At 40.0% G+C, this 25977-nt stretch overlaps 1 protein-coding gene across 1 annotated transcript in view; it reads right to left on the bottom strand.

Moving 5' to 3' along the window:
• Positions 1–547: 547 nt before the first annotated feature.
• The window catches only part of ADAMTS3 (ADAM metallopeptidase with thrombospondin type 1 motif 3), a 251001-nt gene continuing 225571 nt past the window's right edge, over positions 548–25977 (bottom strand). Inside the window, exons 16-22 of the mRNA XM_021702380.1 lie at positions 22320–22400; positions 20466–20629; positions 15605–15770; positions 12743–12875; positions 8985–9192; positions 7125–7242; positions 548–1107 (exon numbers count right to left, since the gene is read on the bottom strand). Coding sequence (XP_021558055.1) covers positions 548–1107; positions 7125–7242; positions 8985–9192; positions 12743–12875; positions 15605–15770; positions 20466–20629; positions 22320–22400 — 1430 coding nt within the window. The remainder of the gene's footprint in view (positions 1108–7124; positions 7243–8984; positions 9193–12742; positions 12876–15604; positions 15771–20465; positions 20630–22319; positions 22401–25977) is intronic.

The following is a 25977-nucleotide window of genomic DNA, read 5'->3' as shown; positions in this document are numbered from 1 at the left end:
GAAATGTAATATAGTAAACAATCATTTGAGAACACATCTCTTAAAATAATACTGATTTCTGCAATATACAGTATTTACACAACAGCTGCAAATCCGCTCATACAATACTTCTAATATAGATAAATAGGAATACAAGTCTAAGAATTTTTTGCTCCATTTCCAAAATATTTTGTTAAAGTGTAAACTGTTGGCACCTCTTTTTTTTATTTTTAGTGTAACTTTAAAAAAAAAAAATCAGCCGAGATACATAATTGGTTCCAGTCCCTCTGCGGCATGAGAGAGTGACCAACACACTTAGCAACTTACTTTCCTTCTATTAATCATCTTTGGTGCTTTCTTCCAATGACTTCTGGTAAATGAGTCAATGCGGAACAAAAGGAGGATGAAAGCAACTAGAAAGTGAACCAGCACTTTTTGCTCTTCACTCACAGACAAAACGAGTTGACAATTTACGGAGATGTACACTTTCAATAAGCTGTATGCACCACGGGGAGAGGGGGCCTGTCCGGGGTTCTCCGCTGATTTCGAGCCTCGGAGGTTCGCGTTCTCATCTTTCCAAAGCGGATGATCTGACCGGATGGCTCCTGTCAGCAATTTTGTCACCTTTCTTTGAGGTTCTTGCCTGAGAAGCAGCACCCGTGGAATCACTCACTGCGAGGAGGCGGGCAGTGGGCACTTCTGAGGAGGCGTTGAGAGCGCCGCTCCTGGTGGCTGGGGACACCAGTCTCAGAGTCCTACTTGCTGCTTGCTGAGCTCTCCTCTGGGGGAAATTAGCACCATCAGGTTTACTGTGTGGCCTGGAAGCAGTGAAGGCATTTGGACCTCCCACTGAAGACAGCCTACTCAGAGATTTCTTCTTCTCGGCAGGGGGCTCCGGATGGTAAGGAACCAAAGATGTAGGCATCACTAGAGCTCCAGGGAGGTTGCTAGGGTTCAAGACAGCATCACCGTGAGTTCCCGCAGCTTCTGGAAGGTACGGTGGTGGCAGCGTGCTACCGCGCTTGCTGCATGACTCACAACATAACTTGTTATAACCTGGTATGGAACAGTATCGCGTCAGCACCTCCATTTGACAGAATATGGACTTGTCTCCCAAACATGGCTCATCTGCAAAGGGTCAAAGAAAACAACACACACATCGAAACAGAAAACAAAAGGAAGAAATGAAAACTGTTTCGGAATATAAAAAATTTTAAGTAAAATCTGACATTAATTGGAGTTGCCCAAATGAGCCTTTGCATTAAAAATATGAAGATTCGTGGTGAGAATGTAAACCTGGTACATCCACTGTGGACAACAGTATAGATACTGTTAAAAAAATTTAAGGGGCGCCTGGGTGGCTCAGTTGGTTAAGCAACTGCCTTCGGCTCAGGTCACGATCCTGGAGTCCCGGGATCAAGTCCCGCATCGGGCTCCCTGCTCGGCGGGGAGTCTGCTTCTCCCTCTGACCCTCCCCCCTCTCATGCTCACTCTATCTCATTCTCTCTCTCAAATAAATAAATAAAATCTTAAAAAAAAAAAATTTTAAATATAACTACCATATGATCCAGTAAGTCCCACAAGTATGTATCGGGAGAAAATGAAAACATTAATTCCAAAAGATATCTGCACCCCCACGTTGACTGCAGCATTGTTTACAATAGCCAAGATACGGAAAAAACTTAACTATCAATGGATGGATGAATGGATAAAGAAACTGTGGTATATGTATACAGCGGAATATTATTCAGATATAAAAAAGAATGAAAGTTTGCCATTTATGACATGGATGGACCTTGAGGACATTATGTTAAATGAAATAAGTCAGACCAAGATGGACAAATACTGCATGGTCTCACTTGTATGTGGAATCTAAAACAAAAGCCCCTTGATGCGGTGATTGGTGTTTGCCAGTGGTGGGGGTTGGAGTGGGTGAAATGGGTGAAGGGGGTCAAAAGGTAGAAATTTCCAGGTATAAAATACATGTCACGGGCGTGTAATGTACACATGGTGACTACAGTTCATAATACTGTATGGCATATTTAAAAACTGCTAAGAGAATAGATCTTAAAAGTTCTCATGGTAAGAAAAAATAATTTTATAACTATATATGGTGATAGGCATTAACTAGACTTATGGTTGTGATCATTTTACAATATATAAAAATATCAAATCATTATATTGTACACCTGAAACTAATATGCTATATGTCAATTATACCTCAATAAACAAATACGAACATTTAGATAAATTCACTGAAATAAGTAGTTTTTTTCTGTGCAAAGCACTTGGGTTGACCACCATTTTCATATCTCCATCAAGTCTGCAGACTGAAGGTACTGTTCTCTTCCTAGTAGGAACCTATATCTAATTTTATTTTTGTTTATTTTTTTTTAAGATTTTATTTATTTATTTGACAGAGAGAGCGAGAGAGCGAGAGAGCACAAGCAGGGGGAGCAGTAGAAGGAGAGGGAGAAGCAGGCTTCCCATAGAGCAGGGAGCCGGATGCGGGGCTCGATCCCAGTACCCCGGGATCATGACTTGAGCCGAAGGCAGACGCTTAACCGTCTGAGCCACCCAGGCGCCCCTATATCTGATTTTAGAATGAGAAAATAGGATTCATTTTGCCACAGATATTTTTTAGGATATAAAGGGACTTTTTTTTTTTTAAACTTTATGCTATTTCTGGCTTTCTAATAGATTAGCTTCTACATTAAATTTAAATTTAAAATCAAAATAAATCCTGGGGTGCCTGGGCTCAGTTGGTTAAGCGTCTGACTCATGATTTCGGCTCAGATCACGATCTCAGGGTTTTGAGCTCAAGCCCCGCATCAGGTTCTCTGCTCAGCCGGGGAATCTGCCTGGGATTCTGTCTCTCCCTCTCCCTCTGCCCCTCCCCCCTGCTCTCTCTCTCTCTCTCTCTCTCATAAACCTTTAAAAAACATAATAAAAAGGGGCGTCTGGGTGGCTCAGTTGGTTAAGCGTCTGACTCTTGATTTCAGCTCAGGTCATGATCTCAGGGTCCTGGGATTGAGCCCCGCATGCTTAGCAGGCACCTGCTTGAGATTCTCTCTCCCTTTGCCCCTCCCCCTTGCTTGCTCTCTCTCTCTCTCTCTCCAAAATAAATAAGTCTTTTAAAAAATAATAATAAATAAATAAAAATCAAAATAAATTCTAAGGCCCTATTGGAACAAATTAAATCTTAAAAACGTATTACCAAAAGAAAAACCAAGGTAACACCCAGAGTCAATGCAATAGTTTCATTTTTACTACCAAATATTCTCAGACTATTATTTGAAAGCATAAATTTGGGTAAAGTGTGCCAATTTTCTTTTGAATCATTCATACTTTTAAACTTAATTTCACTGAATTGATAACACTTCATGTTTAAAGAGTACTAAAGTAACACTCATAAAACATTTGATACATGTGTGTACACTCTTTTTATTATTTTTAAATTTCTTTTGAGTACAGGTTATAAGAATTAGATTTCAAAAAATCCAAATGTTGAACTCATGGACACATTTGTTTGTACTTATTTTCATCCATTTTAGGGCACATCCTATGCAGCGCCCACCAACACAGTGCAACAGCTATGTCTGATTTGTAAACACAAAGAATTGTAAATTGTGGCACTTACGTACTACAATCACTTAAAATTACAATGTATTATTGGGGAATGCTGCTCTATTGCTAGGTAAGGAACCTGTATATAAATTGCTAAAGAAATTAAAGAATCTTTTTTTCCTAAAGTTTGAAAAAAAAGAGGTCAGTTGGCAAGACCGAGAGAGCTAAAATTGCCACCTGTATCTGTTACCAATTACAAATTATAAAATTATTTATAAAACTACCCATTAGAGTTATAAATACCATGTCCCATCCCAAAATTTGGAAATACCTGTGTTTGCCTGGCATTTACAGATCTACTAGATAGTATGACATGTCTGAATACTTCATATTAGCTAAGGTAATCATCTAATTATGTTGTGAATGCCGGCACATCACATTAATTGGAGTCCCCTCAAATATCCTTATTATTTCGGAATTACTTTTTTCATGCCTATTATCTTAAAATAAGAATATTAATTTCTTCTTCCTGTATGTTTAAGGCTCTAGGCCCTGTGATGAGAGGACTTTATTTGACCCTGTACTCTCTTTTCCCTCTGACCCGTCACCCCCTTACCCCCTTTCTGTGGCCCAGCTCAAAGCATAACCTAGTCTCTCTGTGTTAGAGAAGGAGTTCATGTTTGAGGCTCGCCTCTGTGTGAGCACCTCAGCACTGCAAGGACTGGCTCACAACATGGATCTAGTTAGGGCCATTCTATGTAGACGAGGAAAAGGATGAGATATTCTGAGAAAAAAGAAAAAAGAGATAAGAGCAAAGGGATACATTCACTTTATGGTAATTTGTCTCAGGATAGATGGGCAGAGCTTAACAGCAACAATGAAATCGTACAATCAAAATGGGGCTTAGGGAAAGGATTCACATGACAAACCCAATCAGTAAATTAAGGAAGCTTTTCAGCCTTCTAGTTCCATGCCCAGATCATTATGCGAGGTTCAGGAAAAGGGTATTACACATAGTCTCAAAAAGTCATTTGATTTTAATTGCAGTTTGAGACTGATGGGCATTATTACTTAGTTGAAATGTGTGATAGAAATGTATGGCCTGGGGCGCCTGAGTGGCTCAGTCGTTGAGCGTCTGCCTTGGGCTCAGGTCATGATCCCAGAGCCCTGGGATCAAGCCCCGCATTGGGCTCCCTGCTCTGCCAGAAGCCTGCTTCTCCCTCTCCCACTCCCCCTGCTTGTGTTCCCTCTCTTGCTGTGTCTCTCTCTGTCAAATAAATAAATAAAATCTTCAAAAAAAAAAAAAAAGAAATGTCTGGCCTTTTAGACCTCATAGAATTGGCTGTCGGGCCTGGATGTCAGAGCAATACAGCAGCTAAAAGATTGTGGAATCCCTAACATAGTTATGCCATCTCATCTGTACCTCTATTTTACAATTAAAAAGAATCTCGTTTAGCCAAAGGAAGAGAATCAAGCGATTCTTGCTGACAGTTGGGCATATTTGCAGAAATGCATAGCTCTACCAACTATTAGAACAGTCAAGTGTACTCACAAAGTTTTTAGCCTCTTGGCAGTAATACAGAAGAGTAAAATATTATGACAACAGTAAACTTTACACCTTCTAACCGGGTAAAGTTTGTTCTGTTGGCTTTGTCTTGTGTTTTAAATTTTCAAGTATATTTTCCAGAGAAAAAGATTAACTATCTAAGTCCTTTGTCTCCCCCTCATGGCCATACTTGTTCTTGCTACCACACATTTCAAATGAAAATTTATAATGAAATAGTTTATAAGGTTTACGACTTGACCTGAAATTTCCTCAAAAAAAAAAAAAAAGACATTTGATAAAACAGTGCCTTGACAATTTTCTTGAAAAAAGAAAGTACCATGCAGCAGATGTCAATATTTAGTTAATGGCTTCTTATGCTGTAGGCCATAAAAAGGCAACTTCTTTAGTTCCAAGTCTCACTAGTGTGACAGCAACATCCAGTCGTCATTAGGTACAGACTCAGGGAAGCGTCATTTAAGAAGAAGCTTGTGATGGCAGAAGTGGGGTGGGTAAGGAAACGAGAAGGGGGAGATGGTGTGAGGTGGGGAAGAGAGACGAAGAGGGAGGGAGAGAGAACAGACAGCAGATGGTGCAGTGGGGGGGACAAGAAGAAAGAGCCAGACACAATCAGAGAGCAGAGACATGGGGGCTTGGAGGAAGAAAGTAGGTGAGGAAGACAAGGGATGGAGAGGAAAGAGACAGGAGTGAGGGAGATGAAGAGACAGATACAGACACAGAGTGGGAGAGAAAGGCAGAGGGACAAGGACGGGGAGAAAGGGCAGGAGGATCCTGAGAAAGGGCAAGGTGGGGGTGAAGGAGAGACACAGACACAGGAGGTAGAAAGAGGCTGGGGAGATATCAGGGAGAGAAAGAGGACAATAAGGAAAAAGGAGACAGGAAGAGATGAGGAGAGAGAGAAGAGGAGACGAAAAGAAGGAGAAAGACAGGGGATGAGGATAGGGGGAGAGGGAGAGTGTGGAACGGGGCAGGGGAATGAGGTCAGAAAGCACGTGTGATAGACGCAGAGAAAAGTGAGCAACCTGCAGGTGGCAGACGACAGCAAGTCAGAGACAGGGAGCCAGACTGGACCAGCACAGAGAATGAGAGACAGAGGACAGCAAATGGAGATACAAAATGAGGCAGAGGACAGAGATGGATGTAGACAGAGGGAGCACAGAAAGGGAGGAAGAGGGACAGAGTGATAGAAACGGCTGCCATCCCATACATATTTCCTGTTACAACAGCAAACTGATACATAGTTTAAAATACGCTCTGCGCTTGGGATCTAGCAAGGAGGAAGGTTAGGCAAACGTTTGCAGGCGTGCAAGTGTCTATCCCTTGCTGAAGGGCATGTATATGGATGGAGAGGTAACAGAAATGGCTTTGGTTTTTTTTTTTCTTTGTTCTTATAAAGATTTATTTATTTATTTGACAGAGAGAAACACAGCGAGAGCAGGAACACAAGCACGGGGAGTGGGAGAGGGAGAAGCAGGCTTCCTGCCGAGCAGGGAGCCCGATATGGGGCTCACTTCTAGGACCCCAGGATCATGACCTGAGCCGAAGGCAGACGCTTAACGACTGAGCCACCCAGGCACCCCACAGAAATGGCTTTGTGAATGGCACTGATCACCCACATGTCTAAACTGGATAATTACAGCAAAATATTTCAAAATCTTCTGCAATATTATGCCTTTTACAATGATGCGAAATTACAAAGGCACAGAGAGAAAATAAGTAGCTTCTACTAGAAAAACAAATGGACAGCAGCTTCACATACGCGACGCGCCCTCACCCCTGCATTAGCGCCTGACAGGAACCAGGGATGCCACGGGGCTTATGCTACCTCGCTGGCGTGGGACACTGCCTCAAACACTGATCTGAAAGAAGAGGATTAGGCTCATGTGTCAGGGGTGTGCTCCTTAGGTTCTTTTTGGATAAGCAAACAGAAATTCCAGAGTTGGTCCTGAAATTCTGCTTTTTGAGGCTTCAAAACCATTGTCAGAACAGTGAAACCAATTGGCGTCACACCTACCATTACAGGGAGGCAGCTGACAGGCTCTGACGGCCTCGGGCTTCTCCCCTGCACAGTGGTCTCCCGCCCTGCAGAGGACCTGCCTCACCTCTGTTCCTTCCCCGCAGGTTACCGAACACTAGAGAAACAAAGGCTACGGTTAGAGAGGTTTATTCCACCAAGACCACCTTTCTCCCTGTGGACACACATGCACATGCGTGCGCACACACACACACACACGCTTGCACAGCTCTGTAGTTCCTTCTCCATTTTGTTTGGAGACAGATAATCATAGGTTTAGAACCTGACTGCAAGACTGACCAGCCCGGGCACATTGCAGCTTCTCTGAAAGCTGGGAAGGTTAACACTTGCCTCAGGACTAAATGAAGGCAAAGGAGACAATGTCTGTAAAGCATTTGTGCCCCACAGGCAGTAAGCACGTGACAGGCCAGAGGCCATTATTGTAATGTTAATACTTGCAAAGTTCTCCCAAAACAGTAGTGGCCCCTCTCTTCAGGGAGAGATCCTGTTACTGACCTTCCCATTCTTTCACCTTTCTAACTAATGGTAGAACTTACTGGCAGGCTACTTTGGTTAATTCAACCTCTTTGGAACTACGATTATTTTATTCCCATCAATTAATTTCTTTAATGCAGGGGCTAACTGCTCTAAAATTAAGTCCAGGACCATCTAAGCCATTGGTCCAGGTAGGAGCTAGAGAGGAGGGACCTTTGTTCCAGGACCCTGAGGAGAAGGAGATGTGAGTTATCTTTCTGGTCCCATGCAGGTGACCTTCACTCGCCCGTTCCTTCCTTCCTGGGCCTGCTTTCCACTTTCTCTTTCCTTCTCTATCTGCTTTGTGATGTCCTTTCCTCCTATAAACTTTTCTCCTTTTGAATCTTTAGAAATACCAAAGGTGTGGGATTAATTCAGGCCACACGACGCTGAGTCAGCAAACAAACATCAACTGGGCAGGTCCTGGCTTGTAGTGGGGAAGCAAGAGTCTTCAAGAATGTGTGGACCGGTGGCAGCACCGACTCCAAGACAGAAGTTACAGTATTCTGTCTTGAATGGCATACTAGAGGTAAGCCTCTTTGTTTTTGGAACATAGAGGGAGGACTGTGGGAAAGGCAGCGTGGAAGGTGGTATTTTGGACCCTGGAGATGAGCCCTAGTGGAGGAGGAGGAAGAGGTGGTGAGTCAGGAGGTCCGGGGAGGGCCATCAGCTAAAAGGTGGGGAGACTCCATTGAGCATGGTCTTTTTGGAATAGCAAGGAGGTTCTCAAACTGGAACACAGAGTTGGAATAAAGAACAACAGAGAAAGAAGAGTTAGCATGGGACTTACTGTGGTGAACATTTTGCAATATATACCAATATTGAATCATTACATTGTACACCTGAAGCTGATATATACTGTTGTCAGTTATACCTGAAGAAATAAACGGAGGAGGAGTGGGGGTGGGGGTTGGAGGAGGAGAGGAGGAGAAGGAGAAGAGTTACCATGGTGCCAAAGGGGGCAGGGCCCTGCATTCACGGTCAGGCGTTTGGGATACCGTAGGAATGGTGTGAAGTCAACGAAGATAGGAAACAGACCAGTCACCTTTAGACGCGCCGCTACCTCAAAACACACCCAAAGGTGGTTTGCCCCGACCAACTCATCCTAAATGCCAGCACTGCTCTAAAACCGTGTTTCCTGGCACCTCCAGGTGCTTGCTGATGACACAATCTGTGGCCGCATCTCAACTCACACAATGCCTACCTGATACGTGAGCCAAATTAAAATATGCTGCGCACGCTTCCGCACACACTTCCGCGTGCACGCACACACACACACACACACACTCTCACACACGCGCGCGCGGGCACGGGCGTCATGCCCACCTCGTTCCAGGGCCCTGTTTTCCAGTGGGAGGGGCAGGGTACGCGGTTGCAGGGCCGCCGGTTGTCGGGCCTGTCGGCAGAGCAGTACTTGCTGTGCACCGAACGGTTGGTGCCGTCGTGGAGTGGCTGCAGGCAGCGCACGGTGCGGAGCTGGTAGCCGGAACTCCCGCAGGTTCTGGTGCAGTGCTCCCACTCCTCGGCCACCCAGCTGCAGCGCGAGGGGGAGAAGGGGGTACACGGTTAGCGGCTGCCGCGCGCACCCTTCTGCCCTGCGCCCTGGGTGACGGGCAGCCCGGGGAGGGCACTCTCCGGCTCAGGAAGCAGTTTCAGAAAAAGGGACGCATCCACCAAGTCCAAAGTCTGAGCATTTTCTAACAGCAATAGGCCCGACACTTCTGTGTTTAAAGCCTGGGTATTTTTCTGCCTCCCTGTGATCTGGAATAACCTCTTTCTCTAAAGGAGGATCCACCGACAGAGGGTTTCTGAAACTCATCTGAAGGTTGCCGGGTTAGGTCCGGGCAGCATGGCAGTTTTTCAGAAACACACCAGCGGGCTCTCAGCCACACTGCCTCACGGTATTAATCATCTGAAAGGAAATTTAGAAAGACAATCCATCTGATACTTGCTGAGACGAACTGCTTTGGCGGCTGCTGCTTTTCCATGAAATCCTGAGTTTCCTCACGATTTAAGATTCTAACTGAGATGACAGTTTCATTTCTACAGTTGCCCCCGAGGAGGCTGCCTGACGTACCTATCCTGTTTGGAAAATTCAGTTCTTCATAGCGGCCCTTAGGAGGCCCAACAAAAAGGTAAAGGTAGTGTGCATCCAGGGCTTGAATGCACCTGATAGAAAGATTTCTAAAAAGATATTTTCAAAAAAGATTTCCCATGGGACATGCCCCAATTCTGGGGCGACGTCAATGGCCCCAGCACTCTCCACATCGGCTGTGGCTGCATTATTAGGGACAGGTCTCCATGACGTGTGGCTACGTGTGGTCCCAAGGGGCCGTCCCCAGTGATTCCATCTGATTCCTCAATCTGTCAGAATGTACGTGAGGCATACTCTTTATCCTTTCCAGAGTTACTTTCCCTCTGCTTTTTTTTTTTTTTTTCTTTTCACATATATGGGGCATCAAAATATAACCATGCTAAAACCTTGGCAGTCTTTGCTGTCCCCAGCTTAGGATGGCTTTGACGAGTGTCAAACTGGCAGCAGAATGTTTGTGGCAACTAAGCAACTGTAAGGCCCTCAATAGCAACTCTCATTTGAAGACAGATACTATATGAGAAGTATACACTTCATAGTCATAGATACTCCTGGTTAAGTTTAGTCCCTCGTGGAATTCCTAGAATGGTAACAAAGGAGAAAAATGGCATAAATCCACAAAGGTTAAAAAAAAAAAATTGGATAGAATGCACCAAAAGATAAGCAGTGGGACATACGGCTACCAGCTCAGCAGACCTAAGAGGGATGAAGTTTAACTCAGCCGTAGAAGCTGGCAAGCAGACTGACTTAGCGGCAGAACTCCAGGAACATGCTGGATTGTGGCCGCAGGTGAAAGTGTGCACTGCAAAACTGGGTGAAGGCAGGGCTGAAAACGGGACTGAGAAAAAGTCTGCGTGCAAACAGGTCCACCTCCTGATCCTTACCCCCACCGGTGGATTGCCCCTCCTCTAACCCAGCAGAAGGTCTGACGTTTATCCTTGGTGGAAGATGAACGAGACCTTTAGCTTGTGGACAACAGACATAGTCAAGAGACAATAGAGAAAGAGACCAGAGTGAAAACAGGGGACTAGGTAAGAATCCACAATTGGAATGGTGCAATGACTTCCAGAACAGCTATCAAATAGGCTTATGCTCCCTAGGCAGATGATTGATGCTGCTCTTTGGAATCGGATCATTTCCTTAGAAAAGCCCTAAGTATACACTGAGGATCTTCAATGAAAGAGTCCAGCCAGCTTGTCCTACAGTGAAGCCCACCAGCAAGCAAGTCTTGACCATAAAGCAAACTTCCAAGCAGCTTTTTAATACTGTATTCTTACGTGCGTGAAGAGCCAACAATCAGCTGACACAGAAAAGCCTCTAACACAAATCATGGAGGGGGAAAAAAGAAACAGAGGAAAAGAACTCAAAAGAAATAATGCATGGAAAAGAAAATCTTTAGTATCATAAAAGAGATAAAAGAATATTTACATCTGTGAAATAAGCATCGAATGCCTTAAAAAAGGAACACGTGAGGAATAAAACAGAGTGCTTGGATATTAAAGTGCTCTTGGATAGTAACACAATAGTAAAAATGAAAAATTCAGCAAGTAGAACAACAAACAATAGATGAGAAAAGAAAAGAGAATCAGATCTGTTTAAGAATCATAACTACAAATATCTTAGAAAGAAAGAATATTGAAAAAATAGGGGGAAATTTTCAAAGTAAAAACACAGGAAAATGTCCCAGAGATGAAAGATACTGGTTTTGTGTTTTAAAAAGTCTTTGAGTACACAGCACAATGGATGAGAAAAGTAGAGCATCAACGACAGGCGGTTCTACCACTGTGAAATTTCGGGACATCGGGAACAAAAAGAAGATCCTATAAACTTTGAATGACAAACAAAAATAGAAAGCATTGAGAACCAGAAGAGTAAATGACTTTGCAACAGCAACATGGGAATCTAGAAAACAATGGAACAATGGTTTCAAAATTCTGAAGGAAAATACATTATGGTTTGGAATTCTATGTGTGTGTATCCCAACGATCAAGAGTGAGAGAAGAAAGGCTTCCTATACTCTTATACTTTAACCTCTTAGCTACTTTTCTTAGGTGTAAGAGAATTTTTAAGATAAAAATTTTCACTTTGTATATACATTTTTCATGAAGCTACTGGAAGACATGATTACCAGAACAAATGAATACAAGAAAAGATAAGACAAGAAATGCAGGAATCAGGAGATCCGATGCAAAGGAGAGGCAGTGGGATTATCTAGGAAGAGGTAAAAAGACACCCCAGGACGAACAGAAAGAAGTCCAGGGCAGAGCTGGAACACACAAAATTCTCTAAGAGATATCTCTCAGAAGTTGCACGTAACAGGATACTTGAGTGTTTAGTATTTATAGGAGATTGATACTCACGGAAGACAGTATGGGGATGAATTAGTGAAAAGTAGTAGAAAACAAAGCATAAAAATCAAAATATTCATTAATTCTCAAGAAAGAAAGTTTCACGAGGAAAGAAAGAGCAGCAAATGACTCACCTGTTGGGACAGACAGAAGTCATTAAGACAATATAAACTCTGAAGATTAATATCAGTAAAAGGTAGGTTAGAACAATATTGGAAATACTGGGGAAGAGAGAAGTCTGGGCTCTGGGTGTGTATTTGGGGATGGATTGTAAAAGAATGCTCAACCCTTCGCTTTCCACATTGGAAATTCAATATACACAATATATATAATATCCAAAACCTCCCCCACCCCCCAAAACCAAGTAGATGCTAAAACATTTTACTTAAGAGAGCTAGAAACAAGGAGTTACCAAATATCAAAAGAAGCATCATAGCTGGAACGTGGTTGTTTTTGAGAAGCAGGAGTACGGTAAAGGGCAGGGAAACACAGCTCTATATAATTCCTGTGAAATGATCTGACTCTTTAAACCAGGTACGTTTATTAGCTTTGACTAAAAATAAAATTAAAACTAAAAAGAACTAGAGATATTGAAATCCCTCTCACGTTGTGCTCCGGATATGATAGTTAAAATAAGTGCTTACAGTGGATGTGTACACTCTTGAATATTGCACATCCTTCTAATAGGTTTTGGCTTCTTGTTGACCTCGCAGAAGCTGCGGTGAACCATCTTATTATCGCTTTTCCTACGGCATCCGTATTTAGTGTACTGGAAACCTAGGAAAGGAAACACATTTCTTTGGGTTTACTCACTTATTCATCCTGCTACATATTTGGTCATTCAGTCATTCATTCAACAAATATTGACTGAGGACGCACAGGAGGCCAGGCATTGCTGTAGACACTGAAGGTCCAGAAGTCAATTAAATAAACAAAATCCTTAACTTTTCAGGGCCTACATTTAATAAAGTACAAATGATTAAATATAGCTGTGTTCATGCGCTAATGAACTAGACCCCTGAACATACAGTCTAGTGTAAGGGACAGATCTGAACAACCACTGTGACAATACCAGGGACACAGGCTTTTAGAGGGTTATGTACATAATTTACTGTAGAGGGCGCCAAAGGAGCACAGAGGGGAGGGTCTCAACTTAGCCAGAGGAGGGGCAGGGACTGCTCACAAGATCCGCACTTCTTGATCAGCATCTTCAAGTTCAAACAGTGTTGGGTAAAGGGAAGGAAGCAGAAGAATACTCTAAGCGAAGGAAAGGACACGTTAAAAATGGCAGGTCTGTTTGAATGGCTGAAGTTTCCTGTGTGAAGGGGATAGGAGATAGGAAAGAATCTAATCCTAAAAGCCTCAAGTGCCAGACTAGTGTTTGGACTTTTTATCTTGGCAGTCACAGGGAGTTTTTGAAGGTCTCCCCGCTCACCAACCCTGACATCTGTAAATAATTAATTAATTAATTAAATTAAAAAAAAAATTCCAAACCTACAAAAATGTTGTAAGGAAAGCACAATGAACATTGTTATGCCTTGCATCTAAATTAACCTTGTATTACGTGTCACTATATTTGAGGTGCATACGTTATATATTTTTACATATATAATAGCTTAATTATAATATGCAATATATATAATATACATACAATTTTGCCAAACCCTTTGAGAGTAAGTTGCTGGCATCCTGATCCTTCACTTGTAAATACTTCGGCATACTGCCCGTAACAAGTACATCTCCTACATAATTCTTAAAACCAGACTATTTAACACAGATATAGTACTATTATCTAATATACAGACCAAATTCAAAATTTGCCAGTTTCCCCTATCATGTTCTTCATAGCAATGTTTTCCCAATCAAGGATTATGCAGTGCATTTAGCTGTCATGGAATTAAGCAGGAATAGTTTCTGAGCCTCTTTTTATCTTGGATATTTTTGAGATGTACAGGCCATTTGTTTTGTAAAATGCCCCACAATTGAGGTTTATTTAATTGCCTCCTAGTGATTAGATTCAGGTCAAAAACGCTTTTCACAAGAATACTACATAAATGATGCTATGTCTTCAGGACAACACATTAGGAGGCTACAAGATTTAAATCAGACAAATACTATAACTACTCATTCGGTCATTCCTTCAGTCATTCATTCAAGATTACCCTGGAAATAAAGGAAGAGAAGAAAATCAAATTAGCTGACTAGTTAAAAGACTTTTGCAATAATCTTCCCTTCCAAAATCATGAAGGAAACCTGGTGAGGAAGGAACAGATGTGGTAGATATTAAAAAGGTGTGTCTGACAAACCTTGTAACCAAGTAGATGCTGAGGGAGCAGCAAAAGAGAAGATTCAAATTAAACATGCATTTTGTAATGGATTAAGTGTCATTTTAAATAACTAAAAGCATTTTATGTCCCATCCACCTCAAAAAAAAAAAAAAGGCCTCTTTAAAAATACATCCTTGGGGCACCTGGGTGGCTCAGTCGGTTAAGCGTCTGCCTTCCACTCAGGTCATGATCCCAGGGTCCTGGGATAGAGTCCTGCATCAGGCTCTCTGCTCAGTGGAGAGCCTGCTTCTCCCTCTCCCTCTGCCCCGCCCCTGCTTGTGCTCTCTCTCTCTCTCGGTCAAATAAATAAAATGTTTAAATAAATAAATAAATAAATAATACATCCTTGAATTTAGAATTATAAAATAAATGGTTGATGCATGCATTCCCTACTCTGAATAATTTTTTTGTTCTCGGTTACTCAGCATCATGACTCAGCCCTTTGCCTTCTCCTGCCTGTTGGGGAAATTCCCTCTAGACCAGCTCAGTTCTGGAGTGTTTATTGTTCAGAAGCAGAGGAATGGATGAAGTGAGAAACTGAAAAACTCTGCAAACGGCTTAATGGGATTTACTGGAGAAAGGGCAGAGAGGCAGCACAATGGAGTAAGAGCGTATAGCCAGAAGCCAGACCACCTGGGTCTGTATCTTAGGGTCTGGGCAAACTACTCCTCCCTGTCCTTCAGTTTTCCAATCACTACAACAGAGATAATCATAGTGCTGACCTCACAGAGCCATTTTGAGTATTCATGCACTAATATAGAGAACATTTAAAACAGTACCTGCTACCTGGTACAACTAATAGCTCTTTTATTACTAACACTGATAGAAAAGAAATGCACAGGTATGGAAAGCAAAAGTGGAAAAGAAGAATAAAGGCCAGAACCACAGGACACTGCATTTGGGAGAGTTTGGGAAAAGTAAAGTCATTAAAGGTACCACCATATGAATATGAGGGAAAAGGGCAAGAGGATTTTAAGAAGGTTTACCATTGTTAGGAACAGACTCCCATCCTTTGTAGATTCAGAGATTTCAGTAAAAATGCTTTGTACTTATGTTTTGGTTGTTATGTTTGGTATTTCTCAGATTATGGCCTCAATTAGAGGCAATCTTTAAGGGAAAAGCACCATAACTGGCCTTCTATGAATTACACTGAACATACTAAATGAGTTCAGTTGTTACCTCCACCACAGGGTTTGGAACACTGAGACCAGCTCTTCAAAGCCCACTCAAAAGTATCTAATTCTTCTTGGATGACATTGTTGCTGCTGATTGTAGGTGCAGAATCTTCATGAATGATGTACTTATATGTCAGGCTGGAGTGGGTATCGTTCTCCTGAGGGATGATCTAATGGATACGTGAAATAGATAGGTAAGTCACCTGAAGGGGTTTTACATTTTCAATAAAAATTATAACTATTTCAGAACAGTTGTCCTATTAAAGCTGGAAAACTTTCAAGCAGTTTCTAAAAATATAATGTTTCTGTTTCTATCAACTAAAGTACAAGGATGCTCTGTTTAAGAAAAAAAAATGTAAACATATAAAACTTTGACCATAAAAAATATAAAAAATAGAGTTATAAGAGTTTATATAATAAAAATAATACATTTTCAATGAGATTCACTGTGGATTTCCTTAAGTTATATATCTCCCTACTGCATTTGAAAATTACTCTTTAAAATAACTGTTTTGTCATAATGACAAAGATAATAATGTTCCCTCCAGAAAATGTACACATTATGGAGAAATACAAAGAAAATGAAAATTGTCCATGATTCTACTAAACCAGAGAAAACCAAAGTCACTTCTAAAATGAAACTTTTAGAAATAGCTTTTGTTTGAGAAATCGAGCAATATTGAACCCACTAGGATGAAGAATTTGGTTATCTGGGTTCTCTTCTCTGTTTTTCCCTTAGTTGTTTTTAAAACAACATTACAAACCAAGCATTGACCCTTACACTCTAGCCAGATGCCTACAGCTTCCAGCCCCAGACAGCTATTGCCATGCTCTTGGGCTCCCAGCCTGAGGTTCCAGCCCTTTAGAGAGGAAAAGAAAGGTCATGGTGATACAGCAGTGCTTGTCCACAACCCCACTGTCCTAGCTACAAATCTCCTCCTTGTATCTCTAGCTCATATTGTTCCCTGCGGGCGCCCGGCTATCGGTGGACAAAACCCTGAGGTAGGCTAGCATGGCAGTTAACGGCAGGGCTCTGAGGCCAGACCCCTGGGCCACCAGAAAAGACTGCAGTGTAATTATGGGAGTGAAATGGACCTTCTGAGCTCCAGCCATTCAAACTTAATAAAATTTTGATTAGTGTATATTTTTGCTATAAAGTTATATAACCTATGAAACAGAATGATAGAAATAAACGCACAGAAACATGAATAATTTTTGACATAGATGAAAAGATACCTTAATGGAAAAAAAGACCTTTTTTTTTCAACAAATGGTACCAGAACAAGTCATTGTGGTGGCTTTAAAAATGTGTCCACAAACCCTTTGATATTTTCCCTCTCAATGAGTAGGGCTTAATTCCTCTCCCCTTCAGTGTGGTCTGGACTCAGTGACTTGCTTCCAGCAAACAGACAATGGCAGCATGGATGGGATGTTACTCCCAAGATTCAGTTTAAAAAGATGGTCTCTGTCTTGGCTGCACTCTGTCACTTGGATCACTCATTCCAGTGGAAGCCAGCTGTCATGGGATAAGGACCCTTATGGAGTCTAAGGAGAAGCCCATGTAGTGAAGAATGCAGGCCCACCAGCTACCACATGGGAAAGCTTAGAGGCAATCTTCTGAGGCCTTCCAACAGCCCTGTGATTGAACAGGGAAGCAGATGTCCCCGCTGGAGCCTTGGGGAGACCAGCCACAGTTACCGGTGACCTCATGAGATGCCCTCAGCCACAGCTAGCCATTTCAGCAGCTCCCAGTGGCCTGACCCACAGAGGCTATGAGATAATAAATGCCGGTTTGTGTTTAGCTAAGACATTCAGGGTGATTTGTTATGTAGCAATAGGTAATATAGACATCCACGTGCAAAAATAAGAACCTGACACATCACACAAAATTTATATAAAAATCAACTCAAAATGTAAAATATAAAACTATAAAACTTTTAGCAAAAAATAAGAAAATGCTCTAACACTGGATTAGGCAGAAATACACACATCACACCAGAATCTTGATCCATAAAAGAAAAAAAAACTGATAAATTAGACTTCAGGATACTTAAAATATTTTGCTCTGTGAAAGACACTATTAAGAGAACAAAAAGAAACTATAGAAGAAAATATTTGACAAACCATATATTTCATAAAGGACATATCAAGTATATATAAAGAACTCTTAAAACTCAACAAAAAAGATAAAACAACCTACTTTATGACTAACATAACATAATAAAGTAAAATTAAAAAAAAAAACCTACTTTAACAATGGGCAAAAGATTTAGACAGATACTTTGCCAAATAATTTTCAAAGAAAGAAAAAACATCCTTGGGATTGAGTGGGGATATTTGGTTTTAAATTAGGATAATATTTTTTATAGAGAATTTGATAAATTACATACAGAATCCAATAATATTTTTCAAACCAGGTAGATGTCTTCTGCTTTCATCCATGAGGCAGTAATAGAGTTGCCTTGCTGGTATTAAAAACAATAAAACTGGACAGAACAGATAAGGGAACTTTTTTGGGGGGGAGGGCAATGAATAATACAGCGAAGAACAGTGATGCTGTGAGAAAGAGAAATAGGCCAGGTCCTGGCTTCCTGACAGGGTCAGGTTGTGGGCCCTGCACAGGGAGCATGAGCCTAAGCCAAGACATCAGTCTCAAGGAGCTGAGGAGATGGAGAGTGGGGTTTGGAACTTGTAGGCAGGGCCCTAAAGAAGAAGGGGCTGCACAGAGGGATGACCCAGAAGCTGCATGCATCTGAGACGGAAGGCTGGTCTGTGCATGCCCAGGCCAAGACACCATGATGTCTACCGGCGAGGAGCTGCCGTGGGCTGGGAGCGGGACAGAGACACCCAAGGTCAGGTGGCGCTAGGGAGATAAGAGTTCTTATCTAGCCAGATGAAGAGGCCTCGCTAACACTTCAGGTATTCAGCTAAAGCATCAAAAAGGCCATGCTATAAGAATAAGGACAAACTTGAAACAGATCAGCCCTAACAAAGAAAAAATCAGGCTTCACAAATCAGGAGGAAATGACAGCCAGAACAAAACCCCACAGCCTGAAAAGAAGGCAACCAAATGCCCTACAACTTACCAACTATATAATTGGTATACACTTAACTATAATTCCAGTATACATTTAAAAAATTGTAAGAAGCAGGAAAATGTGACTCATAATCCAGGAAAAAAAAAAAAAAGCAGCCCATAGAAACAGACAACATGAAGACACAGGACTTAAAGGAAACGTTAGACATAATGAGTGAAATATATGGAAATCTCAGCATAGGAATGGAAATGATATTTTTTTATTTAAAAAAAAATAAAAGGACCAAATGGAAATTCTAGAAAAGAAAAGAACACCATCTGACATGAAAAATTTACCGGATGGGCTCAACAACAGATTGGAGACCACATAAGACACAGTCAGTGAACTTGAACACGGCTCAATAGCAATTATCCAATCTGAAGAGCAGAGAAAAAGTGATTACAGAAGGATGGACAAAGCCCAGGAGGCGTATGGAACAATTTCAACTGGGTTAGCATACGTGTAAACGAGTCCTAGGAGTGAGAGATGGGGGAAAAACGCACTTGGCACACAATGGAAAATCAACACAAATTTGGTAAAAAAATAACAACAACAACAACAAAAACCCATCAACTTAGATCACCAAGATGCTTGGTGAACCCCAAGCCAGATACAAAGAACCCCATAAACTAAGCATATCACAGTCAAACGGCTTAACAAACAATGAAACAAAACAAAAAGATGAAGAGAAAATCTTTAAAAAGCAGTCAGGGAAAATGGATACCTCACATGCAGAGCAGCAATATGAACGGGGCTGACTTCTCATCATAAATGATGGGTTGTAGAAGACGAACGTTATGAGTCAAAAGAGAGCTCCTGTATGTTGGCCCCTACTTTGTTTGTTTCTTCACAGCAGGCTGAGAGCCTTTAGCTCAGAAGCCCGCTAGCACCAAACTCAAAGTTTTACATACCCAGTTCTTTTCAGTGCAGCCCAAACAGGCATATTTTTAGCCAGTTAGAACCTGCTTGCTTAGCAAACCCCGATGAAACTGCATTGGCCATTTGCTAACTATAGAGGAGTCTGTGGCTGTAAGGATCCCAAGCTGCTGCTGTTCTTAGGAGACTCCCCACTGTGCTGCTGATTGACATCACCTCACCAAAAACACCCCCTCTCCAATCCCTTCTGTCCCAGGAGTTCCCTTCTGCTTCTCTCCAGTAGCCGACCTGCCTGTGAAGGGGTCGATAAAGCCAGTGCGCGCTACTGCCACCTTGTAGTCACATCTACCTCCCTAATCGGCCCTCCAATTCCTTCAACTCCCCTCTAACAGCGTAAGAACATCTTTAAAGTGCTAACACACGCACGCACAGCACTAGCTACCAAAATGTTTATACCTGCTGAAGATATCTTCTAAGAATGAGGGTGAAATACAGATATTTTCAGATAAGTGGAAGTTGAGAGAATTCTTTGCTAGCATGCACACCCACACCGCAAGAAATGCTAAAGGATGTTCTCTATATCAAAGGTAAATGATACTAGATGGAAAGTCAGATTTACAGGGAAGAAGGAAGAGCATCAGAAATGGCAAATATGTGGGTAAATATAAAAATCTATCTCATCTTTTGTCTCTAACAGATAATGGATTACTAGAAGTCAGGAATCATAATACTATGTTATTGGGTTTATAATGTACATATAATAAAATATATGACAAAGTTGCACAAAGAGTAGAGAGGGGCAGATAAAAAACAAGCAACTGACTATTCAGTGTTCAAGGTAAAAGTGTTTTCAGATAAATTAATTATAAAATTACAGAACCAACTACATAGTAAGCCTGTAATACCACATACCAAAACAATAACAGGATCGTGTAAAGGTCCATCTGTGTGAAGAGTTTCAATGTCATCTTCAATGTTATAGTCCCATTCCACACCAAGATCTATGAAGGTCCGCGACTTGGCTTCCTCCCCTTTGCCATTTAAAATATAGTGGCCTGTAGCCTGGTTCTTAATAGCTAGAGGGAGAAAAATGGGTAACCGGCATACATTTTATTTGATCATATTACAGGTTTGATGACCCATAGCAAGTCTATCCCTTTCTATAAATGAAAGACTGTTTATTAGCATCAAAGCAATTAAAATGAGTGTTAGTTCTGATAGGACTCCCATTCCCTTCATTCGGCCTTCAAAATCCTCAAGCAGCACTACTAACTAGTCAAAATAGCAAGATGGTTAAATAAGGGAGATAAAAATTGACAAATATTCCCATTTGAAAGGACTGTCAAAGAGGTTAACAGTTTCTAACCCATTCCTGTATATTTCCTCAGAAAGCTGGGAATATTTAGAAAATTATGGATACTTCTATAATCATTTGTGTTAAGATAGCACATAACATAATGTGCTACTGTGTTATCTCTTTCAAGTTAGTAAAAGTATTGATAGGTATCCAACATAGTTGAACTAATTTTTAGACCAACAATTAGTTCTTATGTTTGTGAAATTCCAAGGCCACGTCCCTACTTAATATGGCTAGAAAAAGCTGTTTATTGGTGATAGAGTTCTTAATGCATTATTGATCTACTATATATTATTTTAAAATGCTTTCTCTAATAGATAAAACATAACAAATTGGATTTCAAAGTTTGGAGGTATTTACCAGCATATAATAAGTTAGAAAATAAAATTTCATGTTATTACCATTCCTGAAAATGTGTAGATAACATGAGTAATTTTAGTTAAATACATTTATTCCTCTTGAGTTTTTTTAAACTATCTCATGTTTCCAAAGTTAATAATCTGAGTTCTAGGACAAAAAAAATAAGAGAATATGAATTATTGGAAAAAGAACTATGGCTGACTGCTAGATCATTAAGGAATCTAGTAGTGAATTTAATTTAAATACTAAAAAAATTCTATGAAACACCATAAAACAATTCATTTTTTAAGTCACACATTTAAAAGAAAAGCAATTTGAGACAAATTTTCATGGGGTTGACAGATGATGCTTTCATTTCAGAGAACTTCCTCGTGCTTTAATAGGTCAGGGAATATGTGGAAGTCATGCTTACATTTGTACATACACTTTGAAAACAAACCCCTTTAGGATAACATTTTTATGTGATCCTCTCGTAAAGGAGGAAAAGAATTCTAAACAGCCATGCAAATGGATCCACATGTGCCAGGCAGAAACTAGACACATCACAGATACTCGCTTTTCAGTAAAAGAACTTAAAATGCAATAAAAGTAAGGAGAGGCATATAGTATGGCATCAACCACAATATCAGAACTAATTTGCCAACATAACTATGGCAAATTTTTTTTTCTGATATTCTTCCTTAATTTAGTGCATTTTATTAACATATTTATTTTCCTCATCCCCTAATACAGAGCAAAAATGCATAATAAACTTGTTAAATAACCTTTCTTCATATAAACAATGAACCAACCCAGGTTTCACCAAAAATTAAAGCTCTATTTTTGAATATTTTTTGTTTTAAAGAAAGAAGAGTGGGGAGAAATGACCAACAAAAACCACATAGTAATGATTTATATGGAATTCTGAATCTTGCATATCTATGTATACATACACATATACATACAGATACACATACATCTACACACACATATATATCTCTCTCTATATGGTTTCTTTGACATTTCTCTAAGTGCATGCTAACGCAAAGCCAGCAGACAGAAACACTTACCAAGAATATGAGGAGAAGCCTCGTCTTCTTGGATTAACACATGTCTAGCACCCGGGGGTATATCAAACATCTTAAGGTACCCTTTGCATGTGTAGTAAATATTGGAGAAAGCAAAGAAGAAAACAAAAGCAACAACCATGGTTAGCCGAGCATGAAATTCTTACTGCTTCTGCATGCAGAAGAGGGCATCCATAAACTCAAAGAAGCAGTTTCAGGAATGAACTTCAAAGCACTGGTAGTTTTTGTGACAACTGGCATGAGATTAGAGGAAACCCTTTTTTTTTTTTGGTATTAAGAGGGGGGAGTTAATCTTGTTTCTAACCTATCAGTCATTTATCTTGTATTGAACTGTGAATTGTGTCAACAACAATTCAGGCAAATTTCCTGTGTCCTTCTATGTGAGTTTAGGTTTTCTGTTGTTGTTGTCATTGCTGTTAAATTTATTTATTTATTTATTTATTTATTTATTTATTTATTTATTTTTGAGTATAGATGACACACATAATGTTACATTAGTTTCAGGTGCACAACATGGTACAACATTGTGATTTGTTAAGTTTATGTTTTCTAAACCACTCTTTTGAAGTGGGGCCAGTTTTTAGCATACTTAGTTGGTGAACTTCTTGAGATATTTTATCTGTCTGTATATTATTTTAAAAGCTTCAGGGCAAGTATAGATAGCTAAACTTCTAATTAATGAAATATCTTCATATTAAAAACCTGCTTTGTTCTAAAGAGATTTCAAAAGAAGGATCAGTGAGTGGCTTTCATTTTTCTTGTGATCAGCCATTAATTTTAAAGCCTTGAACAAGTTTTATCATGGGAAAGTTTTAAAGCATATTTTTTAGATTTGACCAAAGCATTTGGTTGGAAAATGCCGCAAGTTATGTCTTACTTACATTGCCTTAAAAATGTGCCCTAAACTCAATCTTCTAATCTAGAAATCATGAAATCAATATGCTTAATGGATTGCCTTGGGTTATAAAATCTTATATCAATCCTATTACAGTCAATGTCTTATTAAAACAAATCTTAGTATTATCACATGTCCTAAAAATTATCTTAAGATCACTTAGAATTAAGATCCTAACTTTAAATCAACAATAGGACAAGTAGAAATCAAGACGTTTTATCCAGGAAATATAAATTAATATAGGGAGATGATGCAACTGACACCTTAGATATGAAACATTCAATTCACATACTACAGGATGAGTCTGACAGAAATTCAGTTATAAATACACAATTGTCAATGTTCTCAGAAAGAAGTATGTTTGTCATTTCCATATGGACAATAACTATCTACCTGTGGGTAGATTTACTCAACTTTTTCCCAATATTTATTACTGTCTTAACTCAATGGCATAGTCATTTTGGGGTCAGGGTTTTCAGTACCTGAATCTGGGTAAAGTCGAGTCCGGGAACCGTAGCATGTTTGTCTGAGTGTGCAATGGCTAGACGGAACATGTTTAAGATGTCGACCAAGCACAGCAAAACAGCTTGATGCCATTTATGGATGCCCATCTTTCTGCAGTTTGCTACAACTTACCCAGTACATTTTTAGCTTCCCTTGTTTCAGCAAGAGAAATATTACAAGCTCCTTTGGGTAAAGTGAAGGCGCCTCTTGTCTTCCCTTAAATAGAATGTTTTTAATTAGTGAAGGTTTCATGTTTATCAAAGTCTTGCTGGTTCATTGACTATACTATAAGCTATGTAGATTCTATTAGGTAAGATATCAAATAATTCGGTAATTTTATGTGTTGAAGTCAAAATGCATTTTTAATAGTTAGCTAATGCCAATAAAAAGTTAATAGTCAATGAAAGTAAGACTAAGAATGAATGAGAAATGATAAAGGTGATTGGAAGTTGAATACTTGCAGATTTCATTTTCCAGCAACTTGAATTCTGTATGGCACCTCTTGCTTAAATGTTTCCCTGTTGGAAAACGTTAATTAGTCTATTGAGTGACTATGATAACACCAGTGCAGAGAAATGGGTGTTAGATTATCTTTGAACAGTCTGAATCTGTACGACTGAGGAAACCTTTCTTCTCTCCTCACCTTGAGTCGCAGGTTTAGTCTAATTTTTGGCGTATCTGAAAAAAACGCACCACGACCTCACACCACAGAATGGATGATTAATGGATGGATGATTAATGGCAAAAACTTTTTTCTTTACATTAATTTACTCTGGAAATAAAATAATATGAGTGATTTTATACCAAAAAGAATAATATAGCTGCCATAGAGAAAGCACAGTTAATTGCTTCACAATAAGATGAAGAAAATTACATGTTACTCCACCAAAACCATAATATATCATTTTAATTCTGTGAATGTTCTTAAAGTAATATAATCAGCCAGAAATGGCAATATTTGTTTTTTAACCATTTAACTATTAAATGATCACAAAGGAATATCAAAACCATCAGTAATGAAAGATACTTTGGAGTGACCCTGCCCCACTCAATGTGTCAAAGAGCAAAACTGGTCTGTGTGCACTTGGCTTGTACTGGGGTAGCTGAGGTCTAACGAGAGTACAAAGAACTTAGAGAATTATTCCATTTGGATGAAGACTACCTTTTTTATACTTTCTCTTCTCCTAAAAGGGAAAATCACCGCCATGACAATGTGCTCAAAGTAAACTAGTTTCTTATCTTTATTTTTGTTTTGTCTTATTTTATCATTCTACCAGAGACTATACCAACTGAGTGGGGATGATGAAAAAGAAGCTTCTCAAGGGAAGCACCACATCAAATTTATCTTTAAATGTTGAATTCCCAGAGACATTTTCCCCATAAATGCTTATTGAATAACTGAATAACATTTGTCACAAACTAAAAAAGATCATCCAGTAATAAATGTTTGTATCCAAATCTCTTATGAAAATTCCAGTGAATGATTATGAAACGACTCATAATTTTACATATTATTTCTGCTTTTTTTTTTTTTCCATCTGCTGAAACTTCATTGTATGCCTAAGTCCAGGTCACTGACTCTAAAATAAACACTAACATTCACACACACAAACAGTCATACCTCAGGGTTGTTTTTGGTTGTGTACCTAATTTTGTGTAATATAAAACTTTTAAAATCATGTGAAATATGGAGTCTAGATTTGTAGATTTATAAATAGGATGAACTTGTTCACCTTTAAAATAAAAGAAGCAAAGCTCATGCAATATTTTAAAAGTTGTATTTAAAATTTTGTGATTTTTGGGGCGCCTGGGTGGCTCAGTCGTTAAGTGTCTGCCTTCAGCTCAGGTCATGATCCCAGGGTCCCGGGATCGAGTCCCACATCGGGCTCCCTGCTTGGCGGGAAGCCTGCTTCTCCCTCTCCCACTCCCCCTGCTTGTGTTCCTGCTCTCGCTCTCTCTCTCTCTGTCAAATAAATAAAATCTTTAAAAAAAATTAAAATAAAATAAAATTTTGTGATTTTTTTTGTAACTTCTGATCAACAATTTATGTGAACAGAAAATTCAAAATAAGCCTCAATTCTAATAATTAGGTCTAATGTATTTTATTAAAAACACAAAATAGTTTTTTTGTTTATTAAAAACACAAAATAGCCTGGGTGGCTCAGTCAGTTAAGCGTCCGACTCTTGATTTCTGCTCAGGTCATGATCTCAGAGGTCGGGAGATCAAGCCTTGAGCTGGGC

This window comes from Neomonachus schauinslandi, chromosome 2, assembly GCF_002201575.2.
Source record: "Neomonachus schauinslandi chromosome 2, ASM220157v2, whole genome shotgun sequence".
Lineage (NCBI taxonomy): Eukaryota > Metazoa > Chordata > Mammalia > Carnivora > Phocidae > Neomonachus > Neomonachus schauinslandi.
The sequence above is the reverse complement of the archived record's forward strand: the minus strand, read 5'-3'. Positions and strand labels throughout refer to the sequence as shown.